Source organism: Lynx canadensis, chromosome D3, assembly GCF_007474595.2.
Source record: "Lynx canadensis isolate LIC74 chromosome D3, mLynCan4.pri.v2, whole genome shotgun sequence".
Classification (NCBI taxonomy): domain Eukaryota; kingdom Metazoa; phylum Chordata; class Mammalia; order Carnivora; family Felidae; genus Lynx; species Lynx canadensis.
Window position 1 is genome coordinate 48,029,505 of NC_044314.2, and position 17,807 is coordinate 48,047,311.

The 17,807-nt window shown below is 42.7% G+C and overlaps 1 protein-coding gene across 1 annotated transcript in view; it reads right to left on the minus strand.

Moving 5' to 3' along the window:
- Window positions 1-17,807, minus strand: part of LAMA3 (laminin subunit alpha 3) — a 220,555-nt gene that overhangs the window by 48,879 nt on the left and 153,869 nt on the right. Inside the window, exons 44-58 of the mRNA XM_030335815.1 lie at window positions 17,364-17,474; window positions 17,127-17,238; window positions 16,636-16,900; window positions 15,290-15,485; window positions 13,980-14,095; window positions 13,198-13,383; window positions 12,774-12,915; window positions 9,926-10,043; window positions 9,662-9,841; window positions 9,000-9,142; window positions 7,656-7,826; window positions 5,205-5,357; window positions 4,156-4,232; window positions 2,897-3,041; window positions 2,353-2,494 (exon numbers count right to left, since the gene is read on the minus strand). Coding sequence (XP_030191675.1) covers window positions 2,353-2,494; window positions 2,897-3,041; window positions 4,156-4,232; window positions 5,205-5,357; window positions 7,656-7,826; window positions 9,000-9,142; window positions 9,662-9,841; window positions 9,926-10,043; window positions 12,774-12,915; window positions 13,198-13,383; window positions 13,980-14,095; window positions 15,290-15,485; window positions 16,636-16,900; window positions 17,127-17,238; window positions 17,364-17,474 — 2,257 coding nt within the window. The remainder of the gene's footprint in view (window positions 1-2,352; window positions 2,495-2,896; window positions 3,042-4,155; window positions 4,233-5,204; window positions 5,358-7,655; window positions 7,827-8,999; window positions 9,143-9,661; window positions 9,842-9,925; window positions 10,044-12,773; window positions 12,916-13,197; window positions 13,384-13,979; window positions 14,096-15,289; window positions 15,486-16,635; window positions 16,901-17,126; window positions 17,239-17,363; window positions 17,475-17,807) is intronic.

The following is a 17,807-nucleotide window of genomic DNA, read 5'->3' on the forward strand; positions in this document are numbered from 1 at the left end:
GATGGGTAAGACGGTTAAATATTGTAAGCAGTGTTCAACATCATGCACGGTGGCTAGCACACAGGAAAGACACAATAAATGTATCCGTTATCATGATTTTGTTTCATACGATCCATAAGCAGCATGCATGAATGGAAAGTGAAAAGACACAGATCGTTAATATCATTTGAAAAGATGGCTGCTACCTTTTGGAGAGAGGCACGGTCCCAGACGTCTGCCGCCATCTGCTTGCTGACTTATTGCTATGTGTCCGCCTCATCCCCCTCGAGCGTCCCCTCCTTCCATTCGTATGTGGAGGGATCCCTGAGGGCCCTCAGAGGACCTCCTCTTCCCTCCCACCCTCTCTCTGCCTCAAAGTCATAGTCACTTCTGCAGCCCAATGCAGGTGTGTGCCCACGAAGCCCAGATGCTTCCCTCCAGCCAAGACTTGTCTTCCCAGGGCCAGATCTGCACATCTGGTTACCTTATTGTTACTGCACACGTGGCTTACTGATACCTCAAATTCTGAGTATCTCAAGCAGAGCTTGGGACCTACATGCCTCTATCATGCCTCCCAGCTGCCAAGCCTGACTCTCCGCCCTTCCTACCACTCTCTCCCCTCCTTTCACTCTCTCACCAGAAATCCCCTTGCTGTGCCAGCCACAAACCTACTAGGAGTCACTCTTAATCCTCTCTCTCTCTCTTCCAACCAAATCTTGTCGGTTCCACCATTTCTTAACTTTCCATTTCATGCCACCCAGTCTCAGCCACACTTCTCTCTCTTTTTTTTTTTTTTTTATATTTTTTAAGCTTATTTATTTTCAGAGAGGGAAAGAGTGAGTGGGGGAGGGACAAAGAGAAAGGGAAAGAGAGAGAATCCCAAGCAGTCTCCACACTTAGTGCAGAGCCCAACACTGGGCTTGAACCCACCAAGTGAGATCACGACCTGAGTGAAAGTCAAGAGTCAGATGCTCAACCAACTGAGCCACCCAGGTGCCCCCACTCTGTCCCTTCTTGCCACTCTGCAGCCAGAGAGCTCTGTGGAAATGTCAGTGTGGGCATGTTTGATTATCCTCCTTTCCTCTCAGGATAGAGCCCTGACTCCCCAGCACATGTTGTGAGGCTCTGATCACCCCTTCAACTCTGTTTCTCCGTGTTCCCTCTGCTTCCCGGTGCTGCAGCCACAAGGGCCACTGTTCCATCCCCGAGTCTCCCTGCCCTTCCCACTTCCGAGTCTTCTTTGTGCTTCGTTCCCACAGGGATCACCCTTCTGCTCTGTCCTCTTCACATGCTGTCTTCTACTTTCCTCCGGGTCTCAGATTACCCATCCTTTGCTCAAGAAAGTCTTTTATACATCTTCATTCACCCCAAACCTTTCCTCTATACCACTCATGGTCATTGTGATGAATTAATGAACCAATTACTGAGTATGGCTTTGTTAAATATTTGTCCTCCCCTCTAGAATATAAGGTCCTTGAGGGCAGCAACTGTGTCTGTCTTGGTTGTAACTGCAACCCCATCACTGCGTAAAGAACATACTTGAAACAGACCTTTCTTTAGAAAGATATGCTGGGGGCGCCTACGTGGCTTAGTCAGTAAGTGTCTGACTCTCGAGTTTGGCTCAGGTCATGATCTTGCGGTTCATGGGTTTGAGCCCTGCTATTAGCATGGATACTACTTGGGATTCTCTTTCTTCCTCTCTCTCTGCCCCTCCTCTCTCTCTCTCTCTCTCTCTCTCTCAAAAATAAATAAATGAACTTAAAAAAATGATACGCTGAGGAATTTCTGATATAAGGCTTGAAAGTTTATTCTTCCACAGTTCCCTAATGATCAGAAGGCCTCTTTTTGAAGTCTACTGACAGAGTCCTTACTTAAAAGGAACAACAGTCCTTATCTGAATCCTAAACCTTGTCCTAGGGAGCCAGTCAGGGTTCATCACACTCCAAATCAACAGAGTCACATCGACTCACTGAGTAATGAGCATAGCGGTGCTCAAAATCATTTTCTTTCATCTGGTTACTAATGGTATTCCATATATTTTCTTCTGATATGAATAGCATTTCTGGTTCTCAGTCTCCAAGAACTTCAAAACATAGTGCCAAGAAGACCTTGTTTTAGAAAACAACCACCTGAAGATGCTGTGTGACTGCTCAGCTCCCTACATTCTATAGGCAGGTCAGGTCCTTCCAAACCCTCAGAACTGGTTCAGCCTTGGAATCTCCCAGAGGGTCAAGACCTGCCCCAGACAAGGGGGTTGGATCAGGTCTGTGTCCCACCCCTGAAGGTAGAAGGAGCCGGTCACACCCCAAACTCCTTATCGATCCCACATTCAAAGACAGAGATCCCCTGGGCTGATCCACGAGGCAGTAGTACTTCCAGGATGTGGGCAAGTCTGGGCCCATCCCCAGCAGATGGCGCTGACCATGACTTGGAGAGTCACTTCGGATTTCTCCAAACTAGACTGAAGAATGGCCTCCAGAAACCACAGCTGCTTGAAACAGGGAAGCTTCCACGTCTTGGGAAGCCAGGAATCAGGCCAATAGAGACGTAATTCTGCACAGTCTGGCGAGAGCCGGAGTAAGATGCAAACAGCAGGAAGTCAAACAGTCTGGCTCTCAGAGACCCTGGGAGGTCATCACATGGTTTCAGGCCAGAATAAGTTGATTATTAGGCAAACAGCAGTTTTCAAAGAATAAACTGACAATGGCATGGTTTCGGTGGCATGTTCTCAAACTCCTGATTACCCTGCGTATACTCCCATAGCCAAAAAAGCAGCATTGGGCCGAGAGAAAAGATGTGGGTAACATCTGCACATTTTTTTCAGATCTAGTTAGTTATTTATAATAACCCAGTTACCACGAAGTTGCTTAACTGAATGGAAATATTGGGTAGTGTTTGGATGTTTATCATAGAATACCTGATTTTCTGCAAAGAACAGCAAACCTCTATCCACGGTGGTTTGAATCGTTTGTCCAAAGGTCGGGAAGGGAGCATTTGGTTGAGTTGGAACTCGAGCATAGCCTGTACCTTCAAAATAATTTTTGTCCGACTCTTCCTTTCTCCTGTCAACATCAAAGATCACAGGTTAGAACACAGCAGCAAGGACCACCACTCAAGAGGGTTATTAATAGGAGATGCTGCTATCTAAAAACCAGAGCAAAGCCCATGCAACGTAGCTGTCATGATTTTGTGAAAGAGGAAAACATCTTTAGAATGTTAAAATAGCCAGCTATTTGTCCTGGATGTGCTCTTATACGCTATGATAATCAAACCCTAGCTCAAAAAAGCTAACAGTTAAGGGGCACCTGGGTGGCTTAGTTGGTTACGCATCTGACTCTTGATTTTGGCTCAGGCCATGATCTCACAGTGGGAGAGAGTTCAAGCCCCGCATCGGGATCTGCGCTGACAGTGCAGAGCCTGCTTGGGATTCTCTCTCCCTCCCTCTCTCTCTGCCCCACCCCTATGCACGCACACATGCTCTCTCCCTCTCTCTCAAAATAAAAATAAATTTTAAAAATAAATAAATATTTTTTAAAGTGATAATAGTTAAAGAGTCTCCTCTCAACTGTCTATTTAGGAACCATCTACTTAGGAAGATGTGGCCTAGCAGCTGAAGACTTTGAAACGTAAAAAATTATTAACTTGAAACATAATTTTATCCTGAGTAATAAATAGTCTGTCCAATCCTTTTAACTATAGGGAAGTCAGGAAGCTCAAGACAGCAATTTTCAAAAAGGTCCAGCTGTCAGAGTACCTAGAAAGTCCATGGTGCACTTCATGGACCAACATTTTTTTTTTTTTTTGCAACTTCAATATATAATTTTGTGCCTGAATCAGGTACCATCTATTACTGAATATTTTGTGGTAGGAGGCACCAAACATTTAGAAGGGTTTATTTTTTTCAAAATTGAGAAAACTCTATCGCTCCAATATCTTATACAAATGAGGAAACGTTGGGAGTGGATTAACAGTGTGGCGTGCGATCATAATTAAGATCTGTTGGCCTAAAGCTATCAGTGACATCAACAGCATCCTATTGGCTCATCCCTTTATTATACATAAAATAGTTGCAAGTTCCCCAAATCACAGTTACAGAGACACTAGTGCCTGGTTTTATTTACCTTCTACAAGGCTCTACTTCAGTTGTGTTGAGATTGAAAGTTTTTTGAGTTGTACAAGCTCAGAACATTTTCATTGAGGTCATCCAGTTCAATACAACCTTTGTACGGAGGGAACCTTAGTCTGGCAGGAAGCTAAAAAAAAGGAAACCGAAAATCTAATTCAACTAAGGACAGTGGTCAGGTCGATCAAGAACAGTATGAATCCATCACTTTTAACTATCCCTGCAGCATACGGGCTAAGAATGTGGACCTTGGAGCCAGAGGCCCTGGCTTTGCTATTCACCAGATGCTTGACCTTGGGCAAGTTATTAAACCCCTCTGTCTCAGTTTCCTCATCCGTGAAATGGGAATAGTAATGCCTTCTTAAATTAATCTACTTGGGGCGCCTGGGTGGCTCAGTCAGTTGGGCGTCCGACTTCAGCTCAGGTCATGATCTTGCAGTTAGTAGGTTTGAGCCCCTCTGTGCTGACAGCTCAGAGCCTGGAGTCTGCTTCAAATTCTGTGTCTCCTCCTCTGTCTACCCCTCCCGTGCTCATGCTCTGTCTCACTCTGTCTCTCAATAATAAATAAAACATTAAAAAAAATTTTTTTAATTAATCTATTTGCATCTTGATCACTGCACAGAGGAAGTGCTCAAGAACTGTTAGCATTTATCCCTGGATATGCTTTAAGAATATATAGTTAAGTTCATTTATATACAATGGATAATTAAAATAGAGATGTGAGATCATTACACCAAATTAAAATTTAAATATTTTCACTCAGTGAAATAACATTGACACTTACTCTAAAGTCAGATGGGTAACCTCCAACATAAAATACAACATTTTCAGGGTCCAGGTTGAGGAGGGTGTTGCTGTTTCCACTCTCCATGTCATGGAATTGGGGTGTTTCAGGTTTACTGGATGTGGCTTTTTTGGTGTAATTTAGGCTTGCAAACTGATAAATTCTGTTTAAAAATAAACAAGATTATATTTAAAAAATTACACAAAAATTGAAGAAGTCAAAGCCAAGATACTAAAAATGGGGTTCAGCGGTACATACAATGGGAGTTGGTGAGTGTGGGTCAGATTAACAAAGAGCAGTGGTCAATGGGACTTGTACCTCTGAAATTTCACCCGGTCCATAACCGCCCTCCTGAGTTTCGCTCTCGGTCAAGCTCTGGTCCACTTGGAGTTCAGACTCCTGTTCTCCCAGGTTGTAGACACACGTGAGCTTGCCATCTACAACTGCCATGCCGATGTAGTCCCTGGAGGCCTGAGACAGAAAGGCCACCTTAGTGTACTTCACAGGCACACTGTTTCTCTGAACTCCCATCCCAGGAGAGTGTGTTTCAAATATCTAATGGGTTTTACACAATAAGACTTGGGAAGACAGAATAAATGAGGTACCTCCTTGTACAGAACGATACAGACAGAACATTTAATTAATAATGTCTGCACTGTCTTTGCTCCTGGTTTATGCACTCATGTATTCACTCCCCCGTTGGCCAAATCTCCAAATATTTGCCAAGCACTTGCCATAAAGATGAACCAGATATGGACTCAGTCTCCACTAGAGTTTAGTCTGGTAAGGGAGATAAGCCATTTTTGTTCTCCCTGTACCATGCAATGATCTCTTAACACTTTGCTATGCCTCTGTTGTAACACCTAGAACCCTGTATTATCACGGTTAGCTACGTATGTATCTGTCTTCTCTGTTAGAATACAGCACCTTAGAGTACATATGAAGTTTTCAAATTGTGGTAAAATATATACACAACATGAAATTTACATTCAAGAAACAATTTTTGTTTATCATAAATACAGGATGTGGCACCTTGTAGGTAGATGGTACAAATATTTTGAAGGAATAAAGTAATGTGTGTTTGTTATAATACAAAGCAGAAAGTCATGTCATAACAAAGCTACAAATAAAGTACCAACACTTCAAAGCATGGGAGAGTGATTAATAATAGTGTCAGTTTTAGGAATCTTTTTTTTTTTTTTCACGTTTATTTATTTTTGGGACAGAGAGAGACACAGCATGAACGGGGGAGGGGCAGAGAGAGAGGGAGACACAGAATCGGAAACAGGCTCCAGGCTCTGAGCCATCAGCCCAGAGCCCGACGCGGGGCTCGAAACTCACGGACCGCGAGATCGTGACCTGGCTGAAGTCGGACGCTTAAGTCGGCGCCCCAGGAATCTTTAAATACCACATACACTAATGACAGCCAACTTTCTAACTGACTAGAATTTTCCAGAACAATGTTTCAGACATGCTAACCCAGCCAGTGATTACCTTTTCCTCTGACACTTAAGTTGAAGAAATATATTTTAAGAGGAGGGACTAAAAGCTAAAATGAACTGTTCAAAATGCCTATAGCAGTTGTGGTTTAAAGAATTTAGAATTAGGGGCGCCTGGGTGGCGCAGTTGGTTAAGCGTCCGACTTCAGCCAGGTCACGATCTCGCGGTCCAGGAGTTCGAGCCCGCGTCAGGCTCCGGGCTGATGGCTCGGAGCCTGGAGCCTGTTTCCAATTCTGTGTCTCCCTCTCTCTCTGCCCCTCCCCCGTTCAAGCTCTGTCTCTCTCTGTCCCAAAAATAAATAAACGTTGAAAAAAAAAATTAAAAAAAAAAAATAAAGAATTTAGAATTAAAAAGAGATGGGCATTAATTAGGCAGGAGAGGCTTCATTTCACTCTGGTCCTCATCCACCCATGGCCCACCCCTGCAGACTTAAGGGTCTGGGCATTCTGACAAGGACAGGGTCACAGTTTTGTGAGGAAGAAGCACTGCTGATTTCCATGAGACCTTGATATTGCCGCCCCGGTTGTGTACGGAGGGGTGCTCATCTTTAACCCCTGGTGTGTACGTGCTCACGTGTACACACACATGTACCACATACTGAACCCACTGGGCAAGGCCTCTCCATCAGATAAGGCCAGCAGGTAACAGTCTGCGATTGATGGAAGACCCCTTGTGGTGCCATCAGAGTGGTAGAGTCTGCTGATGTGTTGGTGGGATTTCCTCCTGCTACACCAATGGAAGCAGGAAGTTATGACACACTGGTGACAACACGCCTCAAAAAACCATATTGTTTTGGGCCACAATTCAACCCACAAATAGCGGCATTCCCTAGGGTGATGGCGGCTCGATCATCCCAACAGCATTCCTGGGGAAGCCTGCTGCTATGTCATGAGGACACTTAGCAGCCCTACGGAAAGGACCTCATGGCATGGAAGACGCCTCCTACCGACAACCATCACTAACTTACGAGGTGTGTGAGTCAGCCAAACTGGAAGCAAATCTCCAGCCCCAGTCAAGCCTTCAGATACCTGCAGCGCCAGCCAACATCTCGACAGACATCTCATTAGAGAGACCCTGAATCAGAACCATCTGGGTTAAGCTACTTTGAACATTGTACCATAGAAACAGCATGAATAATAAATATTTACTGTTGTTTTCGACCACTAAGTTTGGTGGTCATGCAGCAAATATATAACCAACATTCAAAAAAAAAAAAAATTCCCAAACCATATTGTTTAAAAACAAGAGAAATGTCAAAGCAATACCTACATCTTTATTTCCGAGGTACATCACAAACATATTCTCAGTCCCCCCATTTTCTTTTGACTCAGGTCTTTGGAGAAACAAAGAAAGAGATGTGTATCCTTTCAAATCATCTAGGTCATCCGGCAGCCGGACTTCAACTCCAGATTTACCATTGAACCTCATGGGGACAGCAACCTACGAGGGAAAAGATCTAGAGCATTAACCATTCTCCTGTGAGGAAAGGGGGTGTGCTCGCAGTGGTAGCCTGTGCCTCTGACGCGAATCCTTTCAGCTCTACCTTTCCTAGTTGTTATGATAAAGAGCAAAGGAGTGTGCATGACTCCTAGACCTGGATTATAAACTCATGAAGCTGTTTTAGGGGCTGGGTAATAAGCATCCATGTTCTTCCTGTTTATAAGCCAGGGGTCTATGAGAAGTGCATCTAATTCTCTGTGCCAGAAATGATAATCACTATTATTATCATAGTTGCAACTAGGAGGTTTTTGTGCAGATGAGCTAACGTGTGGAAACACTTAGCATGGTGCCTAGTGCCTAGTAGATATATAATACTTCAAAATATTTTTTTAAAATAAATTCTTTAAGGAATCATTCCCCATTAATATATTACATGTATGGTTGCTTTTATTACAGTCCTTAAAAATGAGTGCATCAGGGCTCTCTAAAAATAATGAACTGAGAAATCAACCACAGTGCCTTTAGGGTAGTGATACTCTGACTTGGCTTCCCAACCCTCTGTCTGCAAATATCTCACAGGGGGTGGATGAAAAAAGCAAGATGTTTCATTAGTATTGTTTTAGGCCAAACAAATTCTGATAGAGAAGTGTCAGGAATTCAAGTAACTGTCAAGTTAAAATAACAAAGGCTGATGAATTTGATTTCCAGTGAAGAAAATTTGCTATAATCCTGTGTTTAGAACACTGCCCTCGCTGATAGGAACCATTCCTCCACCCTCAATAAAGGTGGATTCTATAACTTTAAAGTTATAACAAGAAAGTAGGTCCTGTGCAGCATCATATCAGCACATTCTGCTCACAGAACCCTACCTGAACTTGCAATAACACTTCACCAGGTGAGGCGTGGAGGAGAACTGTTCTTCCTGCCTGCATAAACTCAGTGGGGAGGAAACTGCTCAGGTCCCTAACATACCAAATCATTTAGGGCATGAAGGTAATGTGCACTTTTGAAGGATGACAGGAGGAAGTGAACTTTCACATTCCAAACAACTAAAGAATTAGAGCAAGAAAGACAACCAGTTTCCGTGTAAACAAACGCCTTCCCTTTCTTGATGAATCTGTTAACCTCTCAGAGAAGGAGGCTTAGTGCCTGGCAATGTGGGGACACACCTACCTTATTTGCAGCATCTCTGGCCTGCTGAATTAGCTCCCGGATACGGTCCACGTTGTCAGAGATATTGCCCAGTGGCAACAGCTGTTGGTTGATACTTTCAATCTTGCTCAAAATGTCAGGCAGTTTGTTGGTTAATTTCTTCACTGTTGATGAGATTACAGAACAGAAATTTGTAATTGTGAGTTGAGAAAAGGTTAAATACAGATCTTCTCATTGACAGCATTTGTCAAGTGTTACGTTTGGGTCCCAAATATTGGACAGGATGACTCAGAGTCAGGTGATACCCTTTCCTAAATACATCGTGGATTCTATCCTGCAGTCTAGATATCAAATCATCTTTCTTAACCACTACAGAAGAAGATAAATCTTTATTTTTTGAACCTTAATATCAATTGTAATCTAATACCTCATGATTAGGGGACCTATATCTCCACTCTAAAAAAGGGAAACTCAATACCAATGTCAATGGGTTAAAAAAAAAAAATCCCACCTAGACTTTCTAATAGAATACCCATATTCTTTGAAGGTGTTATGTGAAGCACTTTTCTAATATTTTTAATTTCTAATTTCAGACTTTATCAGGGAAGAATTCACATAAACTGACCAAAGTGCATAACAATGGAGAAATGGATAGTATGTCCTGTCTGAAGAATGCTTGATACCTGAGTTATCTGCATCAGTGAGAGCCTTGTTGAAGTCTTCTCTCTGTGTGCTCCCATAGGTATCCTTAATTCTTGCCACATCTGTCTCAATAGGGTTGAGCCCATCTAGAACCTCATCTGTGATGTCGTTGGCATTTCTGACCATGCTCTTTGCCCTACTGATCATATCACTGATGTCATCTAAAGCACACACAAAGAGGGAGGTGTAAGTATCTTGAATGCTCAACAAAAGAAGCCAAGTACGGTGGGTAGGGAGATACTGACCTCTCTGTATCCCACGAAGGTCATCTCGGATGGCAGTGATATTGGTATCAATCAATCCTTTCTGAACTGTCATAACTTTCAGAGTTTGCTGTAGGTTGTTGAGAGCCGGGACTGATTTCTAAAATTAAATAAAGCATCATGAGGCAATTACCCTATGGATTTTGATCCTCCATTGGTATTGGTGGCCCTGAAGTAGCCAGCATCTGCAGAGCATTGAGCAGACCTGAATCTCAGAGATGTTCACTATAGGTGCCTAGACCCCACAGTTCCAGGGGCCTCCAGTTCCAGAGGCCAGGAGTATACCTGAGCCTGTGGCATCCAGCTGCTTGGAACTGCATCATGAACACAGTGAGAGGCTTAGTCATTTAGGGGCAGTTCGACTTCCACTTTGGTCGGGGCAACGTCTCTGCTTAGTGAAGGAAAGGGATGTGCATTGTCTGGCACTAGTCTGGGCTTAATATTAGTCATACCTTATTGAATGAATGAGTGAATGAATGAATGATGCCTCTTCAGAGTATAATAAAGTGCTGTTGAGGACAGCCTCATCCAAGCAAATGCACTCACAAAGTAGGCATTGTTTGTTTCTGTCCACTTCCAAACTGATATATTTAAGGGGATTCAGTGAAAGGGAGGGAGTTCACAGACATTCCTAGCTGATAACATTGCCACTTTGAGGTAATGGAAAATGACCAGTGACTGCTTTAAGGCCAAAGTGATGATACACGGTTTAAATTGTGATTCCAGGACCGATTTAAATAACAATGTAGACAAATGCCCTATGATCTCTCTTATATGTGGAATCTAAAACACTCCCAAATACAAGGAAACCTATTAGGGGCTGCCCAAGCCCCCGGGGGGGGGGGGGGCGGGGGTGAAGGGGATCAAAAGGTAAAAGAAGCATGCTGGTAGAAAACAAAAGAGAAATATCAATGTAGTTTGCCTCCTAACCCTACTTAAAACAATCCTCACCTCTTAGCTTATACTTTGTAAAGGGAACAGATGTCACACCAGGGAATTTTAATTCCTGCAATTGCTAAGCAAATCATTCTATGTTAATACATATTTTTTGTAGGTAATTTTCATGTATTAATTTTTAAACATGAGAAAAGATAAATATTACTGTCAGAAGGCATCTAGTCACTCAAAAATGCTGACATAGTTTCTTGGCCATGAATGAACACAAGAGACCAGAGAAAATCAAGAAACACCATTTTCAGAACACCAGAATTTGGTGAGATTGAGATGGTTTAATGTTTGTAAAAATTAAATACATGGGAAATTTTCAAAGATAAAATGTATGATTCAAAAATTCTCATGCTTCATAGTAGTAGTAATTTTTGGTACTTTTACTTACTAGCATTTTAGGACTTAAGAAAAGTTGAAGCCTCTGGTTGACCTGAAACTATTATCTGGGCCTTAAATGAGAGACCAGCCCTGGGACATACCTCTATGCTGTGTGGGTTCCCAATGCCATGGGCACTGATTACCTTTGAGATTTATGTATATTCATGAGGTTCTAGTTAACTTGGTATATGTTAGAATATGGGCGGAAACATCAAATCTATTAAATAGATCACGCATTTGCTTCCAGAATTTGCTGTTTCTCCTGGTCTTAACAGGACGTTTTCAAACCCTGGCTATCCCAGCCTCCCCTTCCCCGCCAGGCTCCAATACCTTGCCGTAGCTTCTTCTGTGTTAGCTTGGCTTCCTTCAATAGTTTATCACTGTCAGAACTCAGGGTTTTTGCTTTTCTTGGAAGATCTTCCTTTATCACCGTCTGAAAGCAAAGCATTTACCAGCCTTAAGCATGTAGCATTCCTAGGAATGTGGAGTAAGATTTTTTCATCCTACTCTAAAGCCCTTATCTTCAATCTTTAAAGGATGAGGTCAAAGGTAAGGGGGAAGTTTAAAAGGACTGTTCCTGAAAAGATACAGTTAGGGCTGTACATAGATATGTGTGGCTTGGGGAGGTAGGACACTTCCCTGGTGACATACTAAAAATCATGTGATACCTGTCTCATTTTCTCCCTGTTGTTTGTACAACACCTTCTTCAATAACTGAAGAAAGAGAAGAGTTGCTTTTAAGTTTTTAATATTTGGGAGATAAAAGTCTTTAACCTTCAAGAAGGCCTATCCTCTAATTCTTTGATATTTAATATTTTATGCTTTATTCTTAGATATGGGAATATTATATGGTACATGTAAGATCACACAGGACTCCAAGACATGCCCAGGTGTTAAGGCAAATGACAGGAAATAAATGGTTACCAAATCGTGTACAAAAATTTCCCTCTTCTTTGTGAAATGCCAATACTTAATCATGGTCTAAAATCATACCTAGAAAGAAGCAGGATACACTACTCATCTTGGCTCAACATTGGTAATCAGCGGAATTTCTATCTGGTTTCACAAATGGCTTTTAAAACTGCGCTATATCTATCAAAACAGTCATGTAAACACAAACGATCCACATCTAGATCCAGTTCAAGTCTATTCTATATAATAAGTTCTAATTTAAACTAAGGCTTGTTGGGGCACCTGCGTGGCTCAGTCGGTTAAGCGGCCGACTTCGGTCAGGTCATGATCTCGCGGTCCGTGAGTTTGAGCCCGCGTCGGGCTGTGTGCTGACAGCTCAGAGCCTGGAGCCTGTTTTGGATTCTGTGTCTCCCTCTCTCTCTCTGACCCTCCCCCATTCATGCTCTGTCTCTCTCTGTCTCAAAACTGAATAAACGTTAAAAAAATTTTTTAAACTAGGCTTGTTTACATTCCTCAGTGCATATGAAAAGAAAGTAAGACAATGAGTCGTCTCCAGAGTGCATCCAAAAAGGTTGCCAGTGCGGGTGCCCACCTGGAGGGCAGATTCAGATGCGCTAGTGGCCTTGTCAGCCGCGTCCTCCGCTGCTCTGATGGCGTTGAGGATATTCTCGTAGGCGGTGGCAGCATCCACTGCACAGCGCACCAGCTCATCCCCACTGGCATTCCTCTTGATCCTGGAAGACAGTGTGGGTGAAGGGCTCCAACAGCCTCCACTGCCTGCGGCTGAAGGCCCCTTCACCTCCCCCTCCCAGCCTCCTTGATTAGCCTCCTCATCTGGCAAATGGAGACCTGCGCTGGCAAGGGTCTATCCGGGAATCACACCCCCAGCGCAGCTTGGGTTCGGACCCGGGCCTGGGTGCCTCCCCCCTGCCCTATTCTGGAGCCCCAGCTCGGTCAGGGAGGCTTTCACACTAGGTCCAGCAGCTCCTGCGGTTAGAACCTGGGGGGTCACTCACTCCTCCAGCTGCTTTGCCAGCTTCTGTAAAGACTGCGCGTGCGTTTCTGCCTCCACCACCAGGGAGGCTTTACTGGCGGACTGAGAAAGTTCTCTCACTTTGTCACTTAGCTCACGTCTTGCTTCATTTAAAGTGGCAGCTAGTTTTTCATATTCTATTTTTTTCAAGTAAACAGAGACAGTGTCACTTTAAGCAAAGAATGTATACCCATTTTCTCAAACTCTGCCATAAACTTCATGTTCCCAGGATGCATTATTTCAGTAGTGGCATGATAATATTTTTGCAAGTTTACCACCATTTGGACAATTTTCTTAGGGTGGGTACCCCTTCTGATAAATTTTATAAAAGCACACTGTCATCATTAGCATAAAGTTGTACTAAACCGAAACGTTTTTTTTTTCTACTCTAGAAATAGCGATAACAAAAGATATTGCAAAATGCCCATTGGGCTGCTAATGTGGTCAACCTATTATGAGTCCTAAATAAGTTTCTGCTAATAAATGCATGCTTGATATTTTAAAACAGCATTCCAATTTTTTTTGTTATCACAAAAGCAACATCTGCTCACTGTGGGCTAATTCAGTAATACAAATAGACATACAGAGGACACATCATTCACACCCCCACGCCCCAAGGGTAGCACCATGGTAATGAACATCTTGGTTTATTTCCTTCCATCTAAAAGACATGTATTGCAGAAAAAAAATGTTAACCCAGTTCATAGTTTCCTCATATAGAATCTGAATGTTTTTCAGTGTTCAGAGAACAAGTTTTGCCTCTACCTCCCGGCTTTTCCCATCAGCTGCAGCAGCGTGTTGGTCTGCAGTAAGGAAGAGTCTGCAGTGGTTAGGTACTTGGTGAAATCACTCTGTAGGGAATTCATTTCTTTAACTTGTCTCTGGCGAGGAAGAAGAAGAAGAACTTGTTTGAACTACATGGTATACGACCAGGAAGCACAGGCATATCTACTGCACAACAGCACAGAAATCGTTTGGGAGTCTAATGTTTTCTTGAAACCGAAAGATCATCGAGGCAACTAGAAAGTGCGGGGAATCAGTCCACTTTGCCGCGTGGGTGTGTTGTCATGGTTCCTCAAACTACATGCCAACGAAACAACAGTTCGCACCGTTGCAGAAGCTTTCTAAACTGTGGGGCAACTGGGCCAGTGAGGCGGGAAGGTAAGTAAGCTCTGGTTTGTGAGGCAGCATGAGGGATTTTCCTGAACAAAGCAGCACCCATCATCGCGACGCCCCACATGCCAGGCCCTGTGAGGTTGGAGAGGCGCTTCAATGAGAGGGTACATGGGATCTGAGAAGGCCAAGCTAGGAGCCGCCAAAGCTCACACACCCATAAAATCGGATCATGCACCCTTCCCCTGGCATCATCAGTGACTTCCAACAGCCGTCTAAAGAGGCTTTGGGAATTAAGCATATTGCCATCAACTAAAATATTATTTGTTTTCTTTGACAAGTTCTTCTTTTGGGGGGTCAGTCCTACATTACTCCACTTTGATCTTACTGTCATTTAATAACGCCTCGCATTATGTTGCTGTTTCAGCATATAGTGTGCACCCCCTGAAAAAATATACTGTAGAATCCCAAGCTCCAGATTCTGTCTCTGCAGCTCCTGCATGAGGCCTGTATTTTAATCTATTTCCTGTAAGATAATGGCTTAAAATGCCTTATCAGTGATTATGATAATGATGTTTACACAGCTGACCCAAAAAATCAGTTATTTAAAGCATATATTATATCCTCTGATTAATTATAACAATATTGGTTTAATTTCTCATCTACTTGGCAACATTATTCCTCCAACACTCTGTCAGCCAGGGGCAGGACTAAAGCAATTTGCCTCTGCTTTCTCTGTGGTTTAAGTTCACAATCTATTCTGGTGACTGGGGAGGAGGAATAACTTTGGTTTTGCATTTAATCCCTTACTCCTGTTTGATTAGCATCTGCCGTACAGACAGGTGTGCACAGGCTAGACATACAGACAGGTGCCTGGCTCTGCCGCTTTATTATGATAAAGATCCCTGCCCCCCTCATCCTTGTCATTAAGAAAAGTGTGCAGATTCTGACTGTGAACCCACCTTGATGGATTCCAAAGTCTTCTCGTTTTCTCGGTTGAGGCCAGTGGCCTGCTTTGCCTGGGCAGTTGCCTCTTGTAGTGCGGCCCGCAGATCACTGAGTTTGGCCTCGTACTCATTTAAAGAATCCCGTATGTTCTTGACAAGTGCACTGTTCTCCACTTGGTGGTTTTCCAGCCAGCTCCTATCCGATTCAGCACTATAATACAACACATTTTTGTTTTCACTTGAGAGAGGAGTACCTCTAAGCTAAGCTATAAAGTCTACAGAGGAAGAATGAAGTTTCTACTCATTTCATGGTTTTCCTTGAACTTGCAAGTGAATGGGAAAGGAAACTAACATTTATGGAGCACCTGCTGTGGTTATGTGGGCACACAAAACCACATGAAAACAATGATGCAGTCTCATGTTTCAGATACGCAAATGGAGAGCCCAAGAAATTAGTTGACCGACCCAATGTTGCATGACCAATCAGCCTTGGCACTTGAACAAGATCTGCAGAGGACAGAGCATGTGCTCCTAACACTGCTATTAACACTACCAACTAACACTACTACTAATACTACTAACTGCAAACTAACCCTGTCTCCTCAGTCAAAAGCAAAGACTAATAATAATTTAAACCATACAAATGCTAAAAGAAAACTGCTACCGTCTGCATATTAACCATTGACACATCATTTCATCGGAGAAGAAAGATCAGTATTTGAAAAATACGCACCAGACTTCTATTTCTCACAGTTTTTGAACTAATGAGGCATTTTTCCTAAGTAAAACCTTTAGAGATATTCTGTTAATTTCTACTACACCAGATTTTGGTTCCTGCAATAGTAGTGCTAATATCGATTTTGTGATCAAGACCCCTGTGCTGGTGGGGGTGGCCATTAAAAAATGATATAATGAGAAAGTTGAATGGAGCTGAATGAAGAAAGAATAAAAATGCAGTTAATAAGGAAAAGGCAATACCAGTGCTGTTATCTTAGGAGAAGAACCTATTTTTTTTTCTTGCATGATGGTAAGATGCTATATTCTACAACCTCTTGGTAGCCTGGAGGAGCTACCCATTCTCACACCATGCTCTAAAGTTGTGAACACGGGGCGCCTGGGTGGCTCAGTTGGTTACGTGTTGGACTTCGGCTCAGGTCACCATCTCACGGTTCGTGTGTTTGAGCCCCACATCGGGCTCTGTGCTGACAGCTCAGAGCCTGGAGTCTGCTTCAGATTCTGTGTCTTTCTCTCTGCCTCTCCCCTGTTCACGCTCTGACTCTCTCTCTCTCTCTCAAAAATATGTAATCGTTAAAAAGATTTTAATAAATAAAAATAAAAGTCATATACGCTGAATGACTAACCTAGCCACCTGTACTGGGGACATGACATTGCACTTTGCACACTGTATTTCAAGCCCATTAGAATGGGTTGCATACAAGGATTTGGGAACATCCTTACGGAGCTGAGCGTCTCTTTTTTCAGCTTCTGCTTCTCTCAGGTGCTTTCCAAAGTTGCGGCTCCGTAGCTCTGTCATCATGCGCTCTGCTTCAGCCAACTCTCTGGAAAAATCCCCTGACGGCACATTGTTTCCTTCCCCATCTGTCCCAGAGATCTGCTTCAAGAGAACTAGAAAATATCCAGTAGTTTATTAAACTGGGAATTCTGGACTCCAGTAGACTACTAAAAAAAAAAAAAAGGGATTTTTATGGAAGGTTCATATTAGTTTTTCAGTATCATTACAGGATCCTTTTCATAATATTGAACTCTTAAGGAGAAATTCTTTCAGGGCATGGGGGCACAGAACAGGCTATGTAATAAAAAAAATATTTAATTGGATTGAGTAACTCCTTACTGTGCACATTCCGGATGACATTTTTAATCTTTGTGTCCAGCTCCTTTGTGCTTTGGGTTGTCCGATCAACATTGTTATGTAATGTTTGTGCTTTTCTAGAATTTATTTGAACCTATATGAAAAATAAATTGATTACTAACAAATCATGTTGATCCGGGGGTGCAGGGGGGGAAACTAACAATATTTTGAGGACAACAACAACAACAAAAAGTTAACGTTATTGACCTAACACATTACCTTTTCTTGCAAAGCTTCAAATTCTCGATTCAGATTACTCAGTTCTTTTTCCAGACCATCCATTTTTAATCCATGATTTGAAATGGCAGAACGGTAGTTGAGTAACTGATTCTGAACGTAAAATGCAAAATTAATCTCACATTAGAGCAGAAATTTGGAGTTAAGTCCTATCAACTTGGTAATCCCAGTGGTGATATGGAAAGATTCGTTTAGCAGGTCCGATGCTGGTCCACAGGAAATGATTCGGCTCTTTGAAATCAGCTACTTGAAGAATCTACTTTCTGATGTGAGTTGTGATATGGTTCTAAAATAAACTTATAACCGTGAAAAGACAAGAGATACTTTCCTTGAGTTAGAAACCAAACCTTACAGAAATGAGGATACCACTTACCTGATATCTTACTTTCCAGACTCTACAAAACGCTCAGTTGTTTTTAACCTATA